Source organism: Schistocerca gregaria, chromosome 10 (genome assembly GCF_023897955.1).
Source record: "Schistocerca gregaria isolate iqSchGreg1 chromosome 10, iqSchGreg1.2, whole genome shotgun sequence".
In the NCBI taxonomy this organism is placed as follows: Eukaryota; Metazoa; Arthropoda; class Insecta; order Orthoptera; family Acrididae; genus Schistocerca; species Schistocerca gregaria.
The window spans coordinates 198735406-198753939 of NC_064929.1; the positions used below are offsets into that span (position 1 = coordinate 198735406).

General features: G+C 40.5%; 1 protein-coding gene across 2 annotated transcripts in view; it reads right to left on the reverse strand.

Annotated features, from left to right (window-relative positions):
* Positions 1-18534, reverse strand: part of LOC126293619 (GA-binding protein subunit beta-1-like) — an 85721-nt gene that overhangs the window by 9235 nt on the left and 57952 nt on the right. For both annotated transcript variants that reach the window (XM_049986900.1, XM_049986899.1), the window contains exon 8: positions 11951-12076. In XM_049986900.1, coding sequence (XP_049842857.1) covers positions 11951-12076 — 126 coding nt within the window. The remainder of the gene's footprint in view (positions 1-11950; positions 12077-18534) is intronic.

The following is an 18534-nucleotide window of genomic DNA, read 5'->3' on the forward strand; positions in this document are numbered from 1 at the left end:
ATTGAACACATTCTAAGTTGATTTCTGAAACAATAATAAGTTGATTTTTGAATGCATGCATAGTGAATGTGATTTCTCTGCCAGGGAAATTTCCATTGCATCAAGAAATAAATAACTTTACCGCAGACAAAAGGAGACAGGGCTATACAAGCTGTTGTTGTTGTCCTCAGTCCTGAGACTGGTTTGACGCAGCTCTCTATGCTACTCTATCCTGTGCAAGCTCCTTCATCTCCCAGTACCTACTGCAACCTACATCCTTCTGAATCTGCTTAGTGTACTCATCTCTCGGTCTCCCTCTACGATTTTTACCCTCCACGCTGCCCTCCAATGCTAAATTTGTGATCCCTTGATGCCTCAAAACATGTCCTACCAACCGATCCCTTCTTCTAGTCAAGTTGTGCCACAAACTTCTCTTCTCCCCAATCCTATTCAATACCTCCTCATTAGTTACGTGATCTATCCACCTTATCTTCAGTATTCTTCTGTAGCACCACATTTCGAAAGCTTCTATTCTCTTCTTGTCCAAACTAGTTATCGTCCATGTTTCACTTCCATACATGGCTACACTCCAAACAAATACTTTCAGAAATGACTTCCTGATACATAAATCTATATTCGATGTTAACAAATTTCTCTCCTTCAGAAACGCTTTCCTTGCCATTGCCAGTCTACATTTTATATCCTCTCTACTTCGACCATCATCAGTTATTTTACTTCCTAAAAAGCAAAACTCCTTTACTACTTTAAGTGTCTCATTTCCTAATCTAATTCCCTCAGCATCACCCGATTTAATTTGACTACATTCCATTATCCTCATTTTGCTTTTGTTGATGTTCATCTTATATCCTCCTTTCAAGACACTGTCCATTCCGTTCAACTGCTCTTCCAAGTCCTTTGCCGTCTCTGACAGAATTACAATGTCATCGGCGAACCTCAAAGTTTTTACTTCTTCTCCATGAATTTTGATACCTACTCCAAATTTTTCTTTTGTTTCCTTTACTGCTTGCTCAATATACAGATTGAATAACATCGGGGAGAGGCTACAACCCTGTCTCACTCCTTTCCCAACCACTGCTTCCTTTTCATGCCCCTCGACTCTTATGACTGCCATCTGGTTTCTGTACAAATTGTAAATAGCCTTTCGCTCCCAGTATTTTACCCCTGCCACCTTTAGAATTTGAAAAAGAGTATTCCAGTCAACATTGTCAAAAGCTTTCTCTAAGTCTACAAATGCTAGAAACGTAGGTTTGCCTTTTCTTAATCTTTCTTCTAAGATAAGTCGTAAGGTCAGTATTGCCTCACGTGTTCCAACATTTCTACGGAACCCAAACTGATCCTCGCCAAGGTCCGCATCTACCAGTTTTTCCATTCGTCTGTAAAGAATTCGCGTTAGTATTTTGCAGCTGTGACTTATTAAACTGATAGTTCGGTAATTTTCACATCTGTCAGCACCTGCTTTCTTTGGGATTGGAATTATTATATTCTTCTTGAAGTCTGAGGGTATTTCGCCTGTCTCATACATCTTGCTCACCAGCTGGTAGAGTTTTGTCATCCCTCAGAGCTACCCATTCTTCTTCTACTGTATTTCTTTCCCCTATTCCTGTCAATTGTTCCCTTATGCTCTCCCTGGAACTCTGTACAACCTCTGGTTCTTTCAGTTTATCCAGGTCCCATGTCCTTAATTTCCCACATTTTTGCAGTTTCTTCAGTTTTAATCTACAGGCCATAACCAATAGATTGTGGTCAGAGTCCACATCTGCCCCTGGAAATGTCTTACAACTTAAAACCTGGTTCCTAAATCTCTGTCTTACCATTATATAATCTATCTGATACCTTTTAGTATCTCCAGGGTTCTTCCATGTATACAACCTTCTTTCATGATTCTTAAACGAAGTGTTAGCCATGATTAAGATGTGCTCTGTGCAAAATTCTACTAGGCGGCTTCCTCTTTCATTTCTTAGCCCCAATCCATATTCACCTACTATGTTTCCTTCTCTCCCTTTTCCTACACTTGAATTCCAGTCACCCATTACTATTAAATTTTTGTCTCCCTTCACTATCTGAATAATTTCTTTTATTTCATCGTACATTTCTTCAATTTCTTTGTCATCTGCAGAGCTAGTTGGCATATAAACTTGTACTACTGTAGTAGGTGTGGGCTTCGTATCTATCTTGGCCACAATAATGTGTTCACTATGCTGTTTGTAGTAGCTTACCCGCATTCCTATTTTCCTATTCATTATTAAACCTACTCCTACATTACCCCTATTTGATTTTGTGTTTATAACCCTGTAGTCACCTGACCAGAAGTCTTGTTCCTCCTGCCACCGAACTTCACTAATTCCCACTATATCTAACTTTAACCTATCCATTTCCCTTTTTAAATTTTCTAACCTACCTGCCCGATTAAGGGATCTGACATTCCACGCTCCGATCCGTAGAATGCCAGTTTTCTTTCTCCTGATAACGACATCCTCTTCGGTAGTCCCCACCCGGAGATCCGAATGGGGGACTATTTTACCTCCGGAATATTTTACCCAAGAGGACACCATCATCGTTTAATCATACAGTAAAGCTGCATGTCGTCGGGAAAAATCACGGCTGTAGTTTCCCCTTGCTTTCAGCAGTTCGCAGTACCAGCACAGCAAGGCCGTTTTGGTTAATGTTGCAAGGCCAGATCAGTCAATCATCCAGACTGTTGCCCCTGCAACTACTGAAAAGGCTGCTGCCCCTCTTCAGGAACCACACGTTTGTCTGGCCTCTCAACAGATACCCCTCTGTTGTGGTTGCACCTACGGTACGGCCGTCTGTATCGCTGAGGCACGCAAGCCTCCCCACCAACGGCAAGGTCCATGGTTCATGGGGGGGGTTACAAGCTGAGCCAAATAAAACCGAATGGTGATTACCAATCGCTGTTTGTTTATGTGGTTCATTGGGTGCGTGAATAATCAGCATTGTTTTAATTATTAGCAGAATCAATAGACTCAAACTACCAGAGTGGAAATAAATGACTAACAGGAATAACAGGTAAGAAAGATTACATATTATCTTCTTCGTGTGCCCAAGAAAATTAAATTTTGATAGAAAATGTTTGCCAGTTTGTTACACTACTAAGGGCCAGTTTTACAGTCCTGGTTAGCAGCCTTTGAAGTTCTATTCTCAGAATAGCACAGAAAACACATTGTACGAACACATAATAATGCCTAACCAGAGAATAAATGAGGGGTAACTAAACTGGTGATTCTGGTAGAGTTAGTGAAGTTAACCAGAGAATAAGTTTTGACAATGGCAGGAATAGTTAGAGAATTAGTGATGACAAGATATTCTGTCAGGACAGGGAAGGAGAAGAAACAGGGACATCACACAAATTATATGGAAGAATATGATGATTCCAAATTTCTATAAAAATTTCGTACTACTGCTACTTTTCAGTCTCATGCTTGAAAACTGGAGCGTATGAATGAAATGTGAAACAATTTCCTAACATAAAACTTTTTGCTTGTAATAGGCCTAACAGGCATTTGATTTGGTACTTCATTAATTAAATTCTGTTGTGTTATTTATGTAAATGAGGTAGATGAAAATGATCATTTGTGACAAAACAGTCCACTTATTTGGCATGTGTTACAACTGCTGCAGTATTAGAAAGGTCTATTTCATTTTATCTAGCAGACAGTGACAAAACAGACATAATCAAATTGAGAAACCACACCACTCTTGGATACCATTCGTATTAACAGCTTTTCCCGTGCTAGACAATGACACTTTGATTTTTCAAGTAGCAAAATGTTTGACGAACTCTGATGAGGTAATAGATTCTTTTGCAGAAAGGAAAGCATGCCATGTACAGCTGTAGGAATATTAGAGAGAAAAAATGCTGGGACTTAAGGATTAAAGAAATGTGTACTGTCTTGCTTGTCTCTTGTCTTTACAGGTTTTATGTTTTCAGTATTTAATTACTTAATTTTATGTCAGACAAAGATGAAAGTTATTAGCTAGTTGGCAATAAAGAGTGCAAATTTTCTGAAGAGTTCTTATTCTCCTGGTCGCAAATACTCCCAGCCAATATATTTTTCAAATTTTTTATTTATTTTTTTAAGAGGGGTAGGATGTCAAACTGGCCGACTGGGAGTAGGTAAGGCACCACAGGACATTCTAATTTCCACTGTCCTGAACATGGGTTTGGTGGTTCCCATTACAAAGAATGCACATTTGAATGCCACAGAGCGAAATACAGTGATGTGTTATAGACAAATGCTGTGTGAAGACATGTGGCACTGCACTTTAGCACATTTAAGACCAGATAACGTCTTACTTTTCGTCAAACATATACGTTTTATATATCAATCTCCTCAGAAAGAGGTGTGGTACAAAATGAACATTTTTCTTGAAAAATCGATTTTTCCTATCCCAGATGCTCGAATGGGAAGGGGTGGGGGATGGGCACCAAACATCAAGTTTTTGCCCCGTTTCGAATACGTCATAAATATGGGGGTTATTAGATGCATATGTCTGTGTCATAAAGATACGTCAGCAATGGCAGAATATTAAAAGCAGCCATCTGGATGGAAGCCCAAGCTGTATATGCTTAATACGTGTAGATTCACAACAGTATCAACTGTGAGGACCAAAATCAGGTATACTTTAAATACAAGCTTTAATGGTCATGAGCATTAGTTATCTTTCACACTGGATGTGGTGAGTTGAAGTTAGTCAACCAAGGTGACCAAGACGCCATTAATTACTCCTCATTGAGTTTGGAAGAGGTTGTGTAACAGGCATCCAAGAAGCTGGATGTTCCTTTTTTGATACTGCAGAAAGACCTGGCAAACATGTAACCACTGTACATGATCACTGGCAGCAGTGGTCATGAGAATGTACAGTTGCGAGAAGATTGGGTTCCAGACAGCCATGTGGCATTACCGAAAGGAAAGACCGTAATGTTCAGCGTATGGATCTGACAGATCGTACTGCAGCTGCAGCAACAATTTGAGTAGCAGTTGGCACCAAAATGACTGAATGAACTCTAAAATAGCTCGGAGCCAGAGGCCTGCAGTGTGCATTCCACTGACCCTTAGCTACTGACATTTGCTATTTCAGTGGAGGGCATGGTGGAGGTCTGTTGCATTTTCTGATGAAAGATGGTTCTGTCTCAGTGCCAGTGATGGCCATATGTTGGTTAGAAGATCAGTTGAGGGCCTGCAAACAACTTTTCTGCAGGCTAGACAAACTGGTCCTATACCTGGAGTTATGGTCTGGGGGTGCTGTTTCATGTTACAGTGGGACCACTCTTGTGGTTATCCTATGCACCCTGACTGCAAATTTGTAGACTAACCTGATGATTCAAGCCTTTTGTGAACCAGATTCCAATGGATGTTTTCCAATAGGATAATGCTTGTCACATACCACTGTTGTAACCCAACACGCTCTACAGATTGTCGACATCTTGTCCTAGCATACTTGATCATCAGATCTGTCTCCCATTGAGCACATTTGGGACATAATTGGATGGCAACTTCAGTATCATTCACAGACTGCATTAACCGTCCCTGTATAGACTGGCCAAATGCAACAGGTGCGGAACTCCACTCCACAAATTGACATCTGGCACCTGTATAACACAAAGCATGCACATCTACATGCTGCCACCCAACATTCTGGTGGTTACACTGGTTATGAAGGTAACAGGATTTCATATTGGTAATGGCTTATCTCACACTTACATTAACCACTGATCTTGCAATTTTAATCATTTAAGTAGGCTACCTAGATGAATATATTCATGAAATTTCATTACTCTACATTAATTATTTTTTGGTGTTGTGATTTTTCCTTCATCAGTGTAATACATATGGCAAAACTTCATTTGAAGAAGAATTCACAATTTATGGTTTATGAAAACCACATGCTCTTCAAATTTGACCCTGCCAATAGCCTGTTTTATGACTGATGTAGCTTATTTGAAATTGCTAAGTTCCTTGTTTCTAAATATTTTGTCTATTTCTGAAAACAATAAAATTCAAAAGTTGTCTTTATTCAAAATTGTTCTAGAAGGCCTCAGACTTAAAATGTAATCCTTTAAAAAAAATCCGGGTCATAATAATGTAACCCAATTTGGCTGTTTCCAAAAATGTATAATTTTTACCTGAATAATTTGTTGGTTAATGAAATATTTCAATTAGAAAATTTGAGTTTCTAAAAACTATTGGCAGACTTTAGTAAATCTCAATGCACATTCAAACTTCTGCATCATAAAATAGTAGCATCATTTAAGTCAGTTTAAGGGCAGTGAACCAGTTGTCAATCAAAATAATTTCTCTGCCTGATGTGTATATGTATATTCTACTTCATCTATCTTTTATGTTGTTATTTAAAAAGTAATAACTTCATATTTTAACAGTTTGAGATTATTGTCCTTTATGCAGCTTTAAATAGGAATCATTCACACACCACAGCCAGAACACACTTAATCATCATTCAGTCACGTTCACAGGTCTAATATTCAGTAGACGGCAAGCATTCATTATGTTATTCATCAATCAGTTTCGTCAGTCAGCATCCAGTGTTCGTCAAACATAGTTCCACATTACGCAGTCAGTTTTGAAAGTCAGCTTGTGTATAGCAGTCAGTCATTTCAAGTTCCATGTCAGCAGACAGTGCTGAAATATGATTGAGTTATGTACAAGGGCTATTTGGAAAGTAAGTTCCAATCAGTTATGAAATAGAAATTACAGTGAAAAACAAAAATGTTTTATTTGCAACAGTTTGCTACATCTTCCACCAACTTCTCTACATAGTCATCGCTCTGACTCAGAAATTTGTTAGTGTGTTGTACCAACTTTCCAACACCTTTTTTCATAAAAAGCTTTCCACCAATTCTCTGCACTGGTCTGCAGTTCATTGTCTGTGCCAAAATGTTGTCTGCATACCTGGTGGTTCATGTGAGCAGAGAGGAATTTCAGAAGGCTGTATGGTGGGTGATCAAACACTTCCCATCAAAAATAAAGTAGGGGTGTCCTCATTTCCCCTGTAGTGTGCAGCTGAGAATTGTCATGAAGAAAGAAATGCCTCAGAATTACATTATGTGAGGTTGTATCAAATGAGGTGAAACCTCACAATTGGCACCCATGCTTGGAGGAATAAACTAATGTTCTAGGCACCTTTACATCTCACTAAGTGCTAAGAACTGAAAAGAGCGATGTGATGCCATTGACAGGCATACTAAAGACACTGCCCAACACATTTGTACAAAGCTTTATCGATTTTCACTGTCATTACCACTCTGTGATCTATCAGATCTTCCTTTCTGAATAGCGCTCATACATACAGTCACTTTTATTGAACAGTTATTGTGTGTCAAAAATGTGTTATTCCTATTTGTTAGCATAGTTTAGAGTCATCAAAGTATATTGAGTTTACTGATCTTGCATGTTAAGTAGCATGAAATGTCATATATAAAAGCTGATCAGGCAGCGATAACAAATCAGACAAAAATTAAAATAGTGTTGTCTAAAAAACAAGTGATGGAATATCCAGGATGGAATGTAACAATATCATAAAAAGGAAAGTTGCTACTCACCATATTGCTGAGTTGCAGATAGGCACAATGAAAAGATGTCACAAATAAAGTTCTGAGCCAGTAAGGGCTTCGTAAAAAATAGACAGACACACACACACACACACACACACACACACAAACGTGTGGGCACAATCGCAACTCCTACACATACAACTGCAGTCTCAGGCAACTGAAGTCACAATGTGAGCAGCAGCACCAGCGCATGGTGGGAGTGGTGACAGGGTGGGGGTAAGGAGGAGGCTAGGGTGAGGAGGGGGAGGGATATTAGGGTACGGGTGCTGCAGGTTAGACGGCGGCCTGGCGAGAGGTGGGGAGGAGGGGGGTGGAAAAGGAGAGAAGTAAAACAACTGGATGCGATGATGGAATGAGGGTTGTGTAGTACTGGAATGGCAACAGGGAAGGCACTGGACAATTGAGGACAATGACTAATGAAGGTTGAGGACAGGAGGGTTACGGGAACATAGGCTATACTGCAGGGAAAGTTACCACCTGCGAAATTCAGGAAAGCAGGTATTGGTGGGAAGGATCCATATGGCACAGGCTGTGAAGCAGTCATTGAAATGAGGGATGTCACGTTTGGCAGTGTGGGAGGATGTATGGGACAGGTCTTGCATCTAGGACTATTACAGGGGCATGAGCCATGCGGTTAAGGAGTTGGGAGCAGTGGTTATGTAGGGATGGATGAGCATATTGTGTAGCTTCAGTGGACAGTGGAATACCACTGTGGGAGGGGTGGAAAGTATAGTGAACAGGACATTTCTATTTTCAACACACAAAAAGAGGTAGTCAAAACCCTGAAGGAGAATGTAACTCAGTTGCTCCGGTCCTGTGTGGCACTAAGTTATGAGAGGAATGCTCCTCTGTGGGACTTGGTGGGAGACTGGAAAGACAAGGCACAGGAGATTTGTTCTAAGGTTGGGAGGATAATTACAGTCTGTGAAAGCTTCAATGAGACCTTCCATATATTCGAGAAGGACCGCTCATCACTGCAGATGCGTTGACCACATGTGGCTAGGCTGTATGAAAGGGACTTCTTGGTATGGAACCGGTAGCAACTGCCGAAGTGGAGGTTTGCTTGTGGTTAGTAGGTTTGATATGGATGGAGGTAGTGATGTAGCCATCTTTGAGGTGGAGGTCAACATCTAGAAAGGTGGCTTGCTGGGTTGAGTAGGACCAGGTGAAGCAAATGGGGGAGAAGTTGATGAGGTTCTGCAGGAATGTGGATACGGTGTCCTCACCCTCGATCCAGATCGTAAAGATGTCATCATTGGATCTGAACTAGGCGAGGGGTTCAGGATTCTGGGTGTTTAGGAAGTATTCCTCTAGATGGTCCATGAATAGGATGGCATAGGATGGTGCCATGCGGGTGTCCATAGATGTACCCAGATTTGTTTGTACGTAATGCCTTCAAAGGAGAAGTAATTGTGGGTGAGGATATAGTTGCTAATGGTGACTAGGAATAAGACTGTTGGTTTTGAATCCATTGGGCATTGGGAAAGATAGTGTTCAATAGCGGTAAGTCCCATGGGCATTCAGGATGTTAGTGTAAAGGGAGCAGGCATCAACAGTGACAAGCAGGGCACCGTGTGGAAAAGGGACATGAGCTGTGGAGAGCCGGTGGAGTAAATGGTTGGTATCTTTTATATGGGAGGGTAGGTTCCGGATAATAGGTTGAAAGTATTGGTCTACAAGAGCAGAAACTCTCTCAGTTGGGACACAGTAACCAGCCACAATGGAGCATCCTGGGTGGTTAGGTTTATGGACTTTAGGAAGCATGTAGAAGGTAGGTGGAGTGGTAGGGGTGAGCAGAGGGATGGACTCCAGGGAGAGGTTCTGGAATGGGCCTAAGGATTTGAGGAATGACAGGAGATCCAGCTGGATTTCTGGAATGGAGCCACTGTGGCAAGGTTTGTAGATGGAAGTAGCTGACAGCTGGTGGAGTCCTTCTGCCAGGTAATCCTTGCAATTCAAAACAACAATTGTGGAGCCTTTGTTCACAGGTAGGATTATAAGGTCAGGATCAGTTTTTAGATGGTGGCATGTAGTTCTTTTTGCAGATGTAAGATTAGTTTTCATGTCGAGAGGTTTGGAGAATGATGGTGAGGCAAGGTTCGAGGTTAAGGAAGTCTGGAAAGTTAGCAGGGGTGATTTGGGGGTAGTGGGGATGGATCATGATTGGATGGAGGAGTGAACTGAGTTACACAGGGTTCAACATTACTCTTTGGTTGAGTCTGATTGGTAGAGTTGGTGGCGAAGAAGTGTTTCCACTGTAGAGACTGGGAGAAGAAAAGAAGGACTAACAAGTCCTGCCTGATTGAATTTTGGAGTGGGGCAAAAGTTGAGGGCTTTGGAAAGGACTGATATTTCTGTGCAGCTAAGGCTTCTGAAGGAAAGGTTCATGATTGTGTTATGGATCTGTTTATATTCCAGATTCTGTGTGGTGGTGGGAGGGAGCTAAGGATGGTGGTATAAGAGTAGTAGGTCTGTGAGACAGGGTTTGCCAGTTATGAGGGAACGTGGGAGAATTTTGGAGGTTGTTGTAGAGGTGGTGCACAGTGGCACTCCAAGGCGGGAGTAAGAAGTGAGCAGGGTGGAGAGCTTTTTGAGGTGGCGTTGTGCATGTTACTCTAGTTCCTGGAGGGCAAGAGTTGTGTGTTCCAGGAATTTGGGATTGCATAGCAGGGGAATTTTGCAGATGGAGAGAAGGTACTGCAAGATGGTTTGTGCTTGGTTAATATGGTTTTGCAGGACTATGTTGGTGAGAGCTAAGGATTGGAAGAATCTGAACAGCTGGAGTTCATTGTGGAAGGAGGGGTGGCAGCTGGAGGTGGGTAATTTGATGGTAATGCCATTTGGGGAGATTCCATGAGCCAAGCAACAACACAGGAATAGTATGTGGGACTGGGTTCTGGCTAGGGATAAGAAAACTTTTCTGTACTGATGAAGATGGAAGGAGCAGGGATCCATGGTGGTGGAAAAAATGCAAAAAAATATGTAAATAACGTAGAATTAAGTCCAAAAAATTCGCAAAAATACATCCAAATATCTGTGAAAAATCACAAGAAGGACGAATTGTATGGAAAATGGGGAAACAAGATGACATATGAGGGAACTGACGATAGCAAAAGCACCTGCTCCCATTCCAGCACTACACAGCCCTCATTCCACCATCACACCCAGTCCTTTTACTTGTCTCCTTCTCCTCTAACCCCTCCCCCCCCCCCCCTGCCCTCTGTCTAACCTGCAACATTTCATTGTCTGCTAGCCTTACACTAATATCACTCCCCCTACTTGCCCCAGCCTCCTCCTTGCCCCCACCCAGTCACCACTCCCTTCTTGCACTTTGTGACTTTGTGTTCCACTATATAGCAAGTAGCAACATTCCTTTTCATAATAGTGTGGTGCAAAGTTCTTTAAAAGCCTTTCAAAGCTTTTAGCATTCAGCAACTGCAATAAAGCAAAAGAGGAATACTTACAAGGTACCAATGTGACAGGTCAATAAAAGTTACAATTTGTTTTCTTGCAATCACCCTATGGGTCTCTCTGAAAAATATAACTCCCGTCAGAGAGGGATTGTCATTTCATTCGTGAGAAAGGCTGTAAATTTGTTACTGGTGTGGTCAAATTCACAAATGCTGAAGAGTTCTAATGATTTTTTTGGTCACTTTTCAAGTTTCAAAGTAAGTGTTTTGTACATTCCGTCTAATGTAGGTGTTGTGAAAACTGTCAGAATGCACCTCATGTAACGAAAAGGAAACTTGCTATAATGACAGATGTTTTGCATCCTCGTTTCATTTAATCATTCGTGAAACTCTCGCTCAGTGGTGACACTTATGTTACTGTATGCTAGTGCATTCTCATGAGATATTTACAAACTTAAATATTTTTACCAATTGCCAATACCAGATAAAAAATCTTTATTACTATCAAAACATTAATATTAAATGTCAATAAAATTTCGAAATGTAATAGAATCATACAGAGACAGGGATTCGAGATTGATGGATCAGCCACTCTGTCAATTCACTTTTGTTGTAAGCAGCAGAATGTGAGAACCGTACAGAGGTTGGTAAATTCACTCAGGCTCAGCTTTTTGAGCCTTAAAACCACTGCTACATGGGTGCAGCATTAACCCTACAGCCTGGAAAATGTCACTTCAGTGTCAACAGTTCTAAAAACATTGACTGTGTTTACTTACATCAGTGTAAAAAATATTCTAAATGCTCTCTGGTAATTTAACTTCTATGATACATAATCCCTCATCTTTCAGATGTCTGCACCTTAGAGCCATAAACCACAAGATGTGCTTGTCTTTCACAACAGCAAAGCGAAGCCTCTGATGCCCCGGTGCATCATCTCGTGCCCACTCACCCGTAAGCACGACCGTCTGGCCACTCTGGATAGCGGAGGCCACCAGCGTCTGCTCCTCCGTGGGCAGCATGTGTATACCGTGGGCCTGCAGCAAGCGCAGTGTGTTCTGGCTGTTGGTGTCTATCACTGAAACAGACCATGGGCAACATAACCAACCATAATGTGACCTGGCTAGAAACTAAAGCCAACACTAAATAAAAAGTCAAAGGCATGCTCAATGGCAAAGTCCTTCTCAGATACAACTGAATGGCTAACAAATGTTTGTCAGGGTCATCTGCAACCACTCTGCATAAAAGCCGATTCTCAAATGTTCAAATGTGTGTGAAATCTTATGAGACTTAACTGCTAAGGTCATCAGTTCATCAGTCCCTAAGCTTACACACTACTTTAACCTAAATTATCCTAAGAACAAACACGCACACACCCATGCCCGAGGGAGGACTCGAATCTCCGCTGGAACCAGCCGCACAGTCCATGACTGCAGCACCTTAGACCACTCAGCTAATCCCGAGTGGCAGCCGAGTCTCACAGCAGTACGTAGTGGTAAACATTACTGGGAATCAAGCCACATCTCTTTATCAAATACTCATGAGCCCTTGGGTGACTTTTCCTCCGCCTGTGACAATTATGCAGATGTCACACCTCCACTACAGGCTGTGATATGACATGAGAGTTACTCATGTGCCATACCCTTCCATTAGCTGTCCATAGATCCACTTCATTTCTTTGTGTTTAAAATTACATCATATGGGGGTATGAAAAGAGGACTTTTAACAAAATTGATCAAGGTAGTTCGCTGAATATACAGAGTGGTCAGAAACAGTCAAAAAGCTTGTAATGGTGTCGCACGGTATGTTGTACTGAGAAATAATTGTTAAGAAAATATATTTGATATGTTGCACCATTTCCGAGTTAATTCGCATTAAAGTTAGCCAATTAGGATGTTGTACACACAAATTCGAGCAGCCCACCAGGGACACCAAGCAAGGTGGCGCAGTGGTTACACACTGGACTCGCATTCAGGAGGACGACGGTTCAATCCCGCGTCCGGTCATCCTGATTTAGGTTTTCCGTGATTTCCCTAAATCGCTCGAGGCAAATGCCGGAATGGTTCCTTTCAAAGGGCACGGCTGACTTCCTTCCCTGTCCTTCCCTAATCCGATGACCTCACTGTCTGGTCTCCTTCCCCGAAAAAACCAACCAACCAACTAACCACCAAGGACAGAGTAACCAAATGTGTTCTTTGTTTGGTTGCTTAGAACTGAACAAAAGAGCAATAGAAAAATTAGGCATGGGATGCTAGTAATGATCAAACCCAAAAGGTCAAGCAGTTTCATATGCTATCATCCACACTATGAGAACCATCACTAATTGTATCCATGGGCCATTTGAATCTGCACCTGCAATGGCCTTATTGACAAATACAATGTTACTTAACTCAGAATGACAAAAAAGTTCAAATTTTTTTCTTAACAATTAGTTTGCAGCACAACTTACTCTGCAACACTCTTACAAACTCTTCAAGTTGTTTATTACCACATTGTATATCATCTCTGTCACAAATCAAAATGGAGATAAATCTATAAATCGAGATATTCTCCAAAATGTTTTAAAGGAGAGAAAAGTGTATGCAAAGTTTGTTCCACACACCTCGATTGCCGAGTAAAAACAAAACATGGATACCCGCTGCAAATTGATTGAAGTGCAAAATGTGGGCATAAAGAAGCAATGGTAGCCCTATGACAATTTGTAAGGGAAGGGGTGGGGGAGTGTACACCTGTAGGTATGGCGTACTCATAATATCTTGGAAGAATAGTGGCAACCTATAAGTAGTCATTAAAAAGCTCCAGTTCTGACTCTGTTAAAAACCTGCATAATATCTACTTCTAAATCATTTACTTGAATGAAAAACACCTGGTTACACTATAGTGTGCACACTAATGCTTCCAGATACTATTCAGAGAAAATATTCCAATCAAAAATCATTTCAAACTATCTGAGGATAACTCTGACTAGATTACTTAGCTCTTGACATCCTCTTCAGAAAACAGCTACAAAAATGAAAAGCAGCAATAATTAATTGCAAATATTAACTAGAAATTCGTGGAAAGCTGGAGCAGAACATCAGCACTCTCCTAGGTTTATCCATCAGCTGAGTGTTGTTCAGCCAAGTTGTTCAGCAGTTCCCACACCCCAACTACTGTGTGTTCATCTTTGACATGCCGCACACACTGTACCAGATAGCGCTTCTGCCTACGACTGCTCAGTGGCTCACGGCCAGCACATCTTGGCACAGTGTTACACCGTCCGGGTTATCTGGATACTTCCCACCAACACCAACCTATCCGAACTCCGGAGATGGGAACTTGCCCTCCAGCATATCCTCTCTTCTCAATATCCACCAGGCCTCAACCTCCACTAATTTTAAGTTGCTGCCGCTCATACCTCACCTGTCTTTCAACAACTTCTTTGCCTCTGTACTTCCGCCTCGACTGGCATCTCTGCCCGAACTCTTTGCCTTTACAAATGTCTGCTTGTGTCTGTGTATGTGCAGATGGATATGTGTGTGTGTGGGAGTGTACACCTGTCCTTTTTTCCCCTAAGGTAAGTCTTTCCACTCCCAGGATTGGAATGACTCCTTACCCTCTCCCTTAAAAACCACATCCTTTCGTCTTTCCCTCTCCTTCCCTCTTTCCTGAAGAAGCAACCGTCGGTTGCGAAAGCTAGAAATTTTGTGTGTGTGTTTGTGTGTTTAATTTATTGTGCCTGTCTATTGGTGCTTTCCCGCTTGGTAAGACTTGGAATCTTTGTTTCTAACTCTTTATATCATATTCAAGACTTCGATTTTTTGGAAATAATTGTATTTATTCATCTACATTAGTGTTATCACCTTCATAGTCAGCCCTATTAGAGATTATACACTTTCAATTCACAGATCACTTCTGGAACTTGATCTTTGGGATAGCACTTGGCTCTTCCAGGGATTTCATCTGGACTTGTAAAATGATGGCCCTTTAAGGTTCTCTTTATTTTTGGAAACAGAAAAAAGTCACTTGGGTCATATCTAATGAATGTGGAGGCTGTGGCATCATTACAGTGTTGTTTTCCACCAAAAAAATCACAAACTAGCAATTAAGTGTGGGCAGGTGCTTTATTGTGCTGCAAAAATTATGAATTGTTTTGTCACAAATACGCCCCCCCCCCCCCCCCCCCTAAATTGTTTCCCACAATCAGTGTCAAACTTGTACTTAGCACTCCTCATTGATCGTTTGACCTTTTGGCAAGAACCCATGATGCACTATGCTGTTAAAATTGAAGGGAACAGTGAGCAGAACCTTCACATTTGACCGCACATGCCAAGCTTTCTTAGGTCTCGGCAATACAGAATGGCTCCACTGGGACGATCGAGCCTTAGTTTGATGTCACACCCATACGCCCAAGCTTTTTGACCTGTTATGGCACATTTCAGTAGTTCTGCATCATTGTTCATTTCATTTAGCAACTCCTGAGCAACTTCCAGTTGCTGCTGTTTTCTGCTCAAAATTCAACACCTTCGGCACAAATTTTGCTGTCACACATTTCATACCCAAAACATCTGAAAATATTTCATAGAATACACAAATTGATATGCCAACATCATCAGCATCTTCTCATACTGTGATTCAGTCATTGTTCATAATTGTTTCTTTCGATATCACCATGTTTTCATTGGTTGTTGATGTGCTACAGCATCCAGAAGATTCATCGTATTGAATTTCTTCACAGCCATCTTGAAAACACTTTTACCACTCATAAATCCTTGTTTTACTCATAACAGACATACCAAAAGCAATATTCAACACTTCTAAAGCTTTGTTACATTTTATTTAATTTTTATCACCAAATTTAATGTAATTCCTCTGATCCATTTTTGAAACAAATCAATAAACACACTCATAAGCAAACACATGCAACTAAACATCCAATATGGCTATCAGTGAGCAGATATGTTTCAGGCATGTGTACCAACACAACAAAAAATTGTACGAATCAGACTGGTACAACTTGCAAAACTACAAAATTTCCAATTTTTATCAAACACAATCCATAATCTAGCAAGGTTCTTTTCAAGAACTGCTATGAGCTTGTTACCCAGCACTTCCTATATCGAGATTGCTTGTAAACCGGAGTCATCACCTTAACCTGAGTGAGGCTTCTCCCAAGTCAGAAACTCTGCTCTAAAACATTTGGGCTTCAACCTTCCTCCTGCAGCCAACTGAACTGCTTTACACACGGGAGAGGAGGAACTGCTACTGTCCTCAGCTGAATCCCAGGAAGAAATGCACCCTGCTGGTTTCTATGTAATTCAGTGGTTGGAAAATCTGTCTTGATTTTTTGCTTGTAATTGTTAGAAGTTATCTAAAACTTGTACAGAAACTAGGCTGGAGTTACAAAAGATGAAAGATATGAAAGGGAGCAGTGGTTAGCCTATCTTCGATGCAGTTCGATATATGCATTCAGCAAAGCTGTGAAGAAAATCTGGAAAGACAATTAAAGTTGAGGTGAATGAAATAACAATTTTGAGTTAACCAATTCTTCTTTCACTTCTTGGTAGAACAACATAATTATAAATGAAAAGCAGAATACTTTATATGTTCTATAGAATTAATTTATTTTGTTAACCAGTTTTCCACATACAAGGCCATGATCAGACTTCAACTATTGTCATCAAAGACTGTGCAATATTCATGGACAACACTGAAAAATATTATGCTCATCAAGAGTGAGGCATGAACACAAAGTAAATATCATCTCTGACAGTGCAACGGGAAGCAATTAAAAAGGTGAAAAGTTAAACAATAAACAAATATAAAGGGAACAAATCAGAAAAACATTAACAATAAATTAAAAAGGCAGCACCTATCTAACACGTAAAACTAAATTAACAGTCCCAATAAAATAAAATTCATACTTGATAATAGTACTGAAGAATAGACTGAAGATATATTACGTACGGAAAGTGATACTAAAACAGAGTAAAACATCGAATTGACAACTGTACCAACAGAATGTATGGGCTAGGCTAAAAACAAACACTTCCTGGCAGATTAAAACTGTGTGCTTGACCGAGACGCAGTCTCAGGCCCTTTACTTTTCTCAGGAAAGTGCTCTACTGACAGGGCTGTCCAAGCATGACTCATGACCCATCCTGCCAGCTTTACTTTCACCACTACCTCACCCCTATGTTCCAAACTTCAATAAAGTTCTGCTCCAAAACTTGCAGTATGAGCACATCCAGAAGAAAGGACACAGGAAAGGCATAGCTTAGCAACAGTCTGGGGGAAGCAAAGCTATGAGGTCAGGTGGTGAGTCATTCTCATAGCTCTGTCAGTAGGACACTTGCCCGTGAAAGGAAAAGGTCCCAAGTTCGAGTCTTGGTCCGGCACACAGTTTTAACCTGCTGGGAACTTTCATATCAGTGCACATTCCACTGCAAAGTGATAGTTTCATTCTGGCACAATAAAATAAATAAATACAGGTGTGTATTTTATTGTCACTACCTATGTACTCCATATATCTGTTGTTACAGTTGTCAATTCTCTCTATCACTCTGTTCCTGTATCACTTTCCATATGTAATATCTCTTCAAGCTACTCTTCAGTTATCTTGTAAAGTATTTATTTTATTTTATTGGGATTTTTAAATTAGTTTAAACTGTTATAGTGTTTCCTGAAGTTTAGTGTTAACTTTTTTTTCAGCTCCCTTTATATTTATTTATTGTATAACCTTCAATCTTTTTAATTGCACTGCACATTTACTCTGTGTTCATGTGGCGCTCTTACTGAGTAAAATCTTTTTCAGTTTTGTTCATTACTGTTGAGCGTTATTTGTTGATGTTAGTCAGCTAAAATCTGATCATGGGCTTGTAAGACAAAAACCGGTTAACAAAATAAATTAATTCTGTAAAACATTCACAATACTATGCTTTTTCTTTTATAATGACTTTGAGGTCTACTGATGACATTGTAATTCTGTCAAAGACAACAAAGGACAACAAAGAGCAACTGAATGGAATGGCTAGCATCTTGAAAAGATGTTAAAAGATGAACATCAACAATAGGGATAAGGGAATGTTGTAAAAATTAAATCAGCTGATGCTGCAGGAATTAGGTTACAAAATGAGACATTAAAAGTAGTAAATGAGCTTTTCTATATGCGCAACAAAATTGATGATGGTTGAAGTATTGAGCATATAAAATGCAGACTGGCAATAGCAAGAAAGGCAATCCTGAAAAGGAGAACTTTGTTAACATTGAATATAAACTTAAGTGGTAGGAAGTCTTTTCTGGGAGTATTTGTTTGATAAATTTTCAGGCAAGAAAACAATCGAAACTTTTGGAGATTATATGCATAGAATAAATACCTAATGAAGAGGTACTGACTGAACTGTCAAAAAGGAAAAAAAATGCATAACCTAACCAAAAGAAGGGATTGGTTGGTGGAACACATGCTGAGGCATATAAAGAAATATTCCGTTTGGTTATGGAGGAAAGAGGAAGATGGAGGGAGGGAGGAATGGGGGAGGGGGAGGGAGGGAGAGAGAC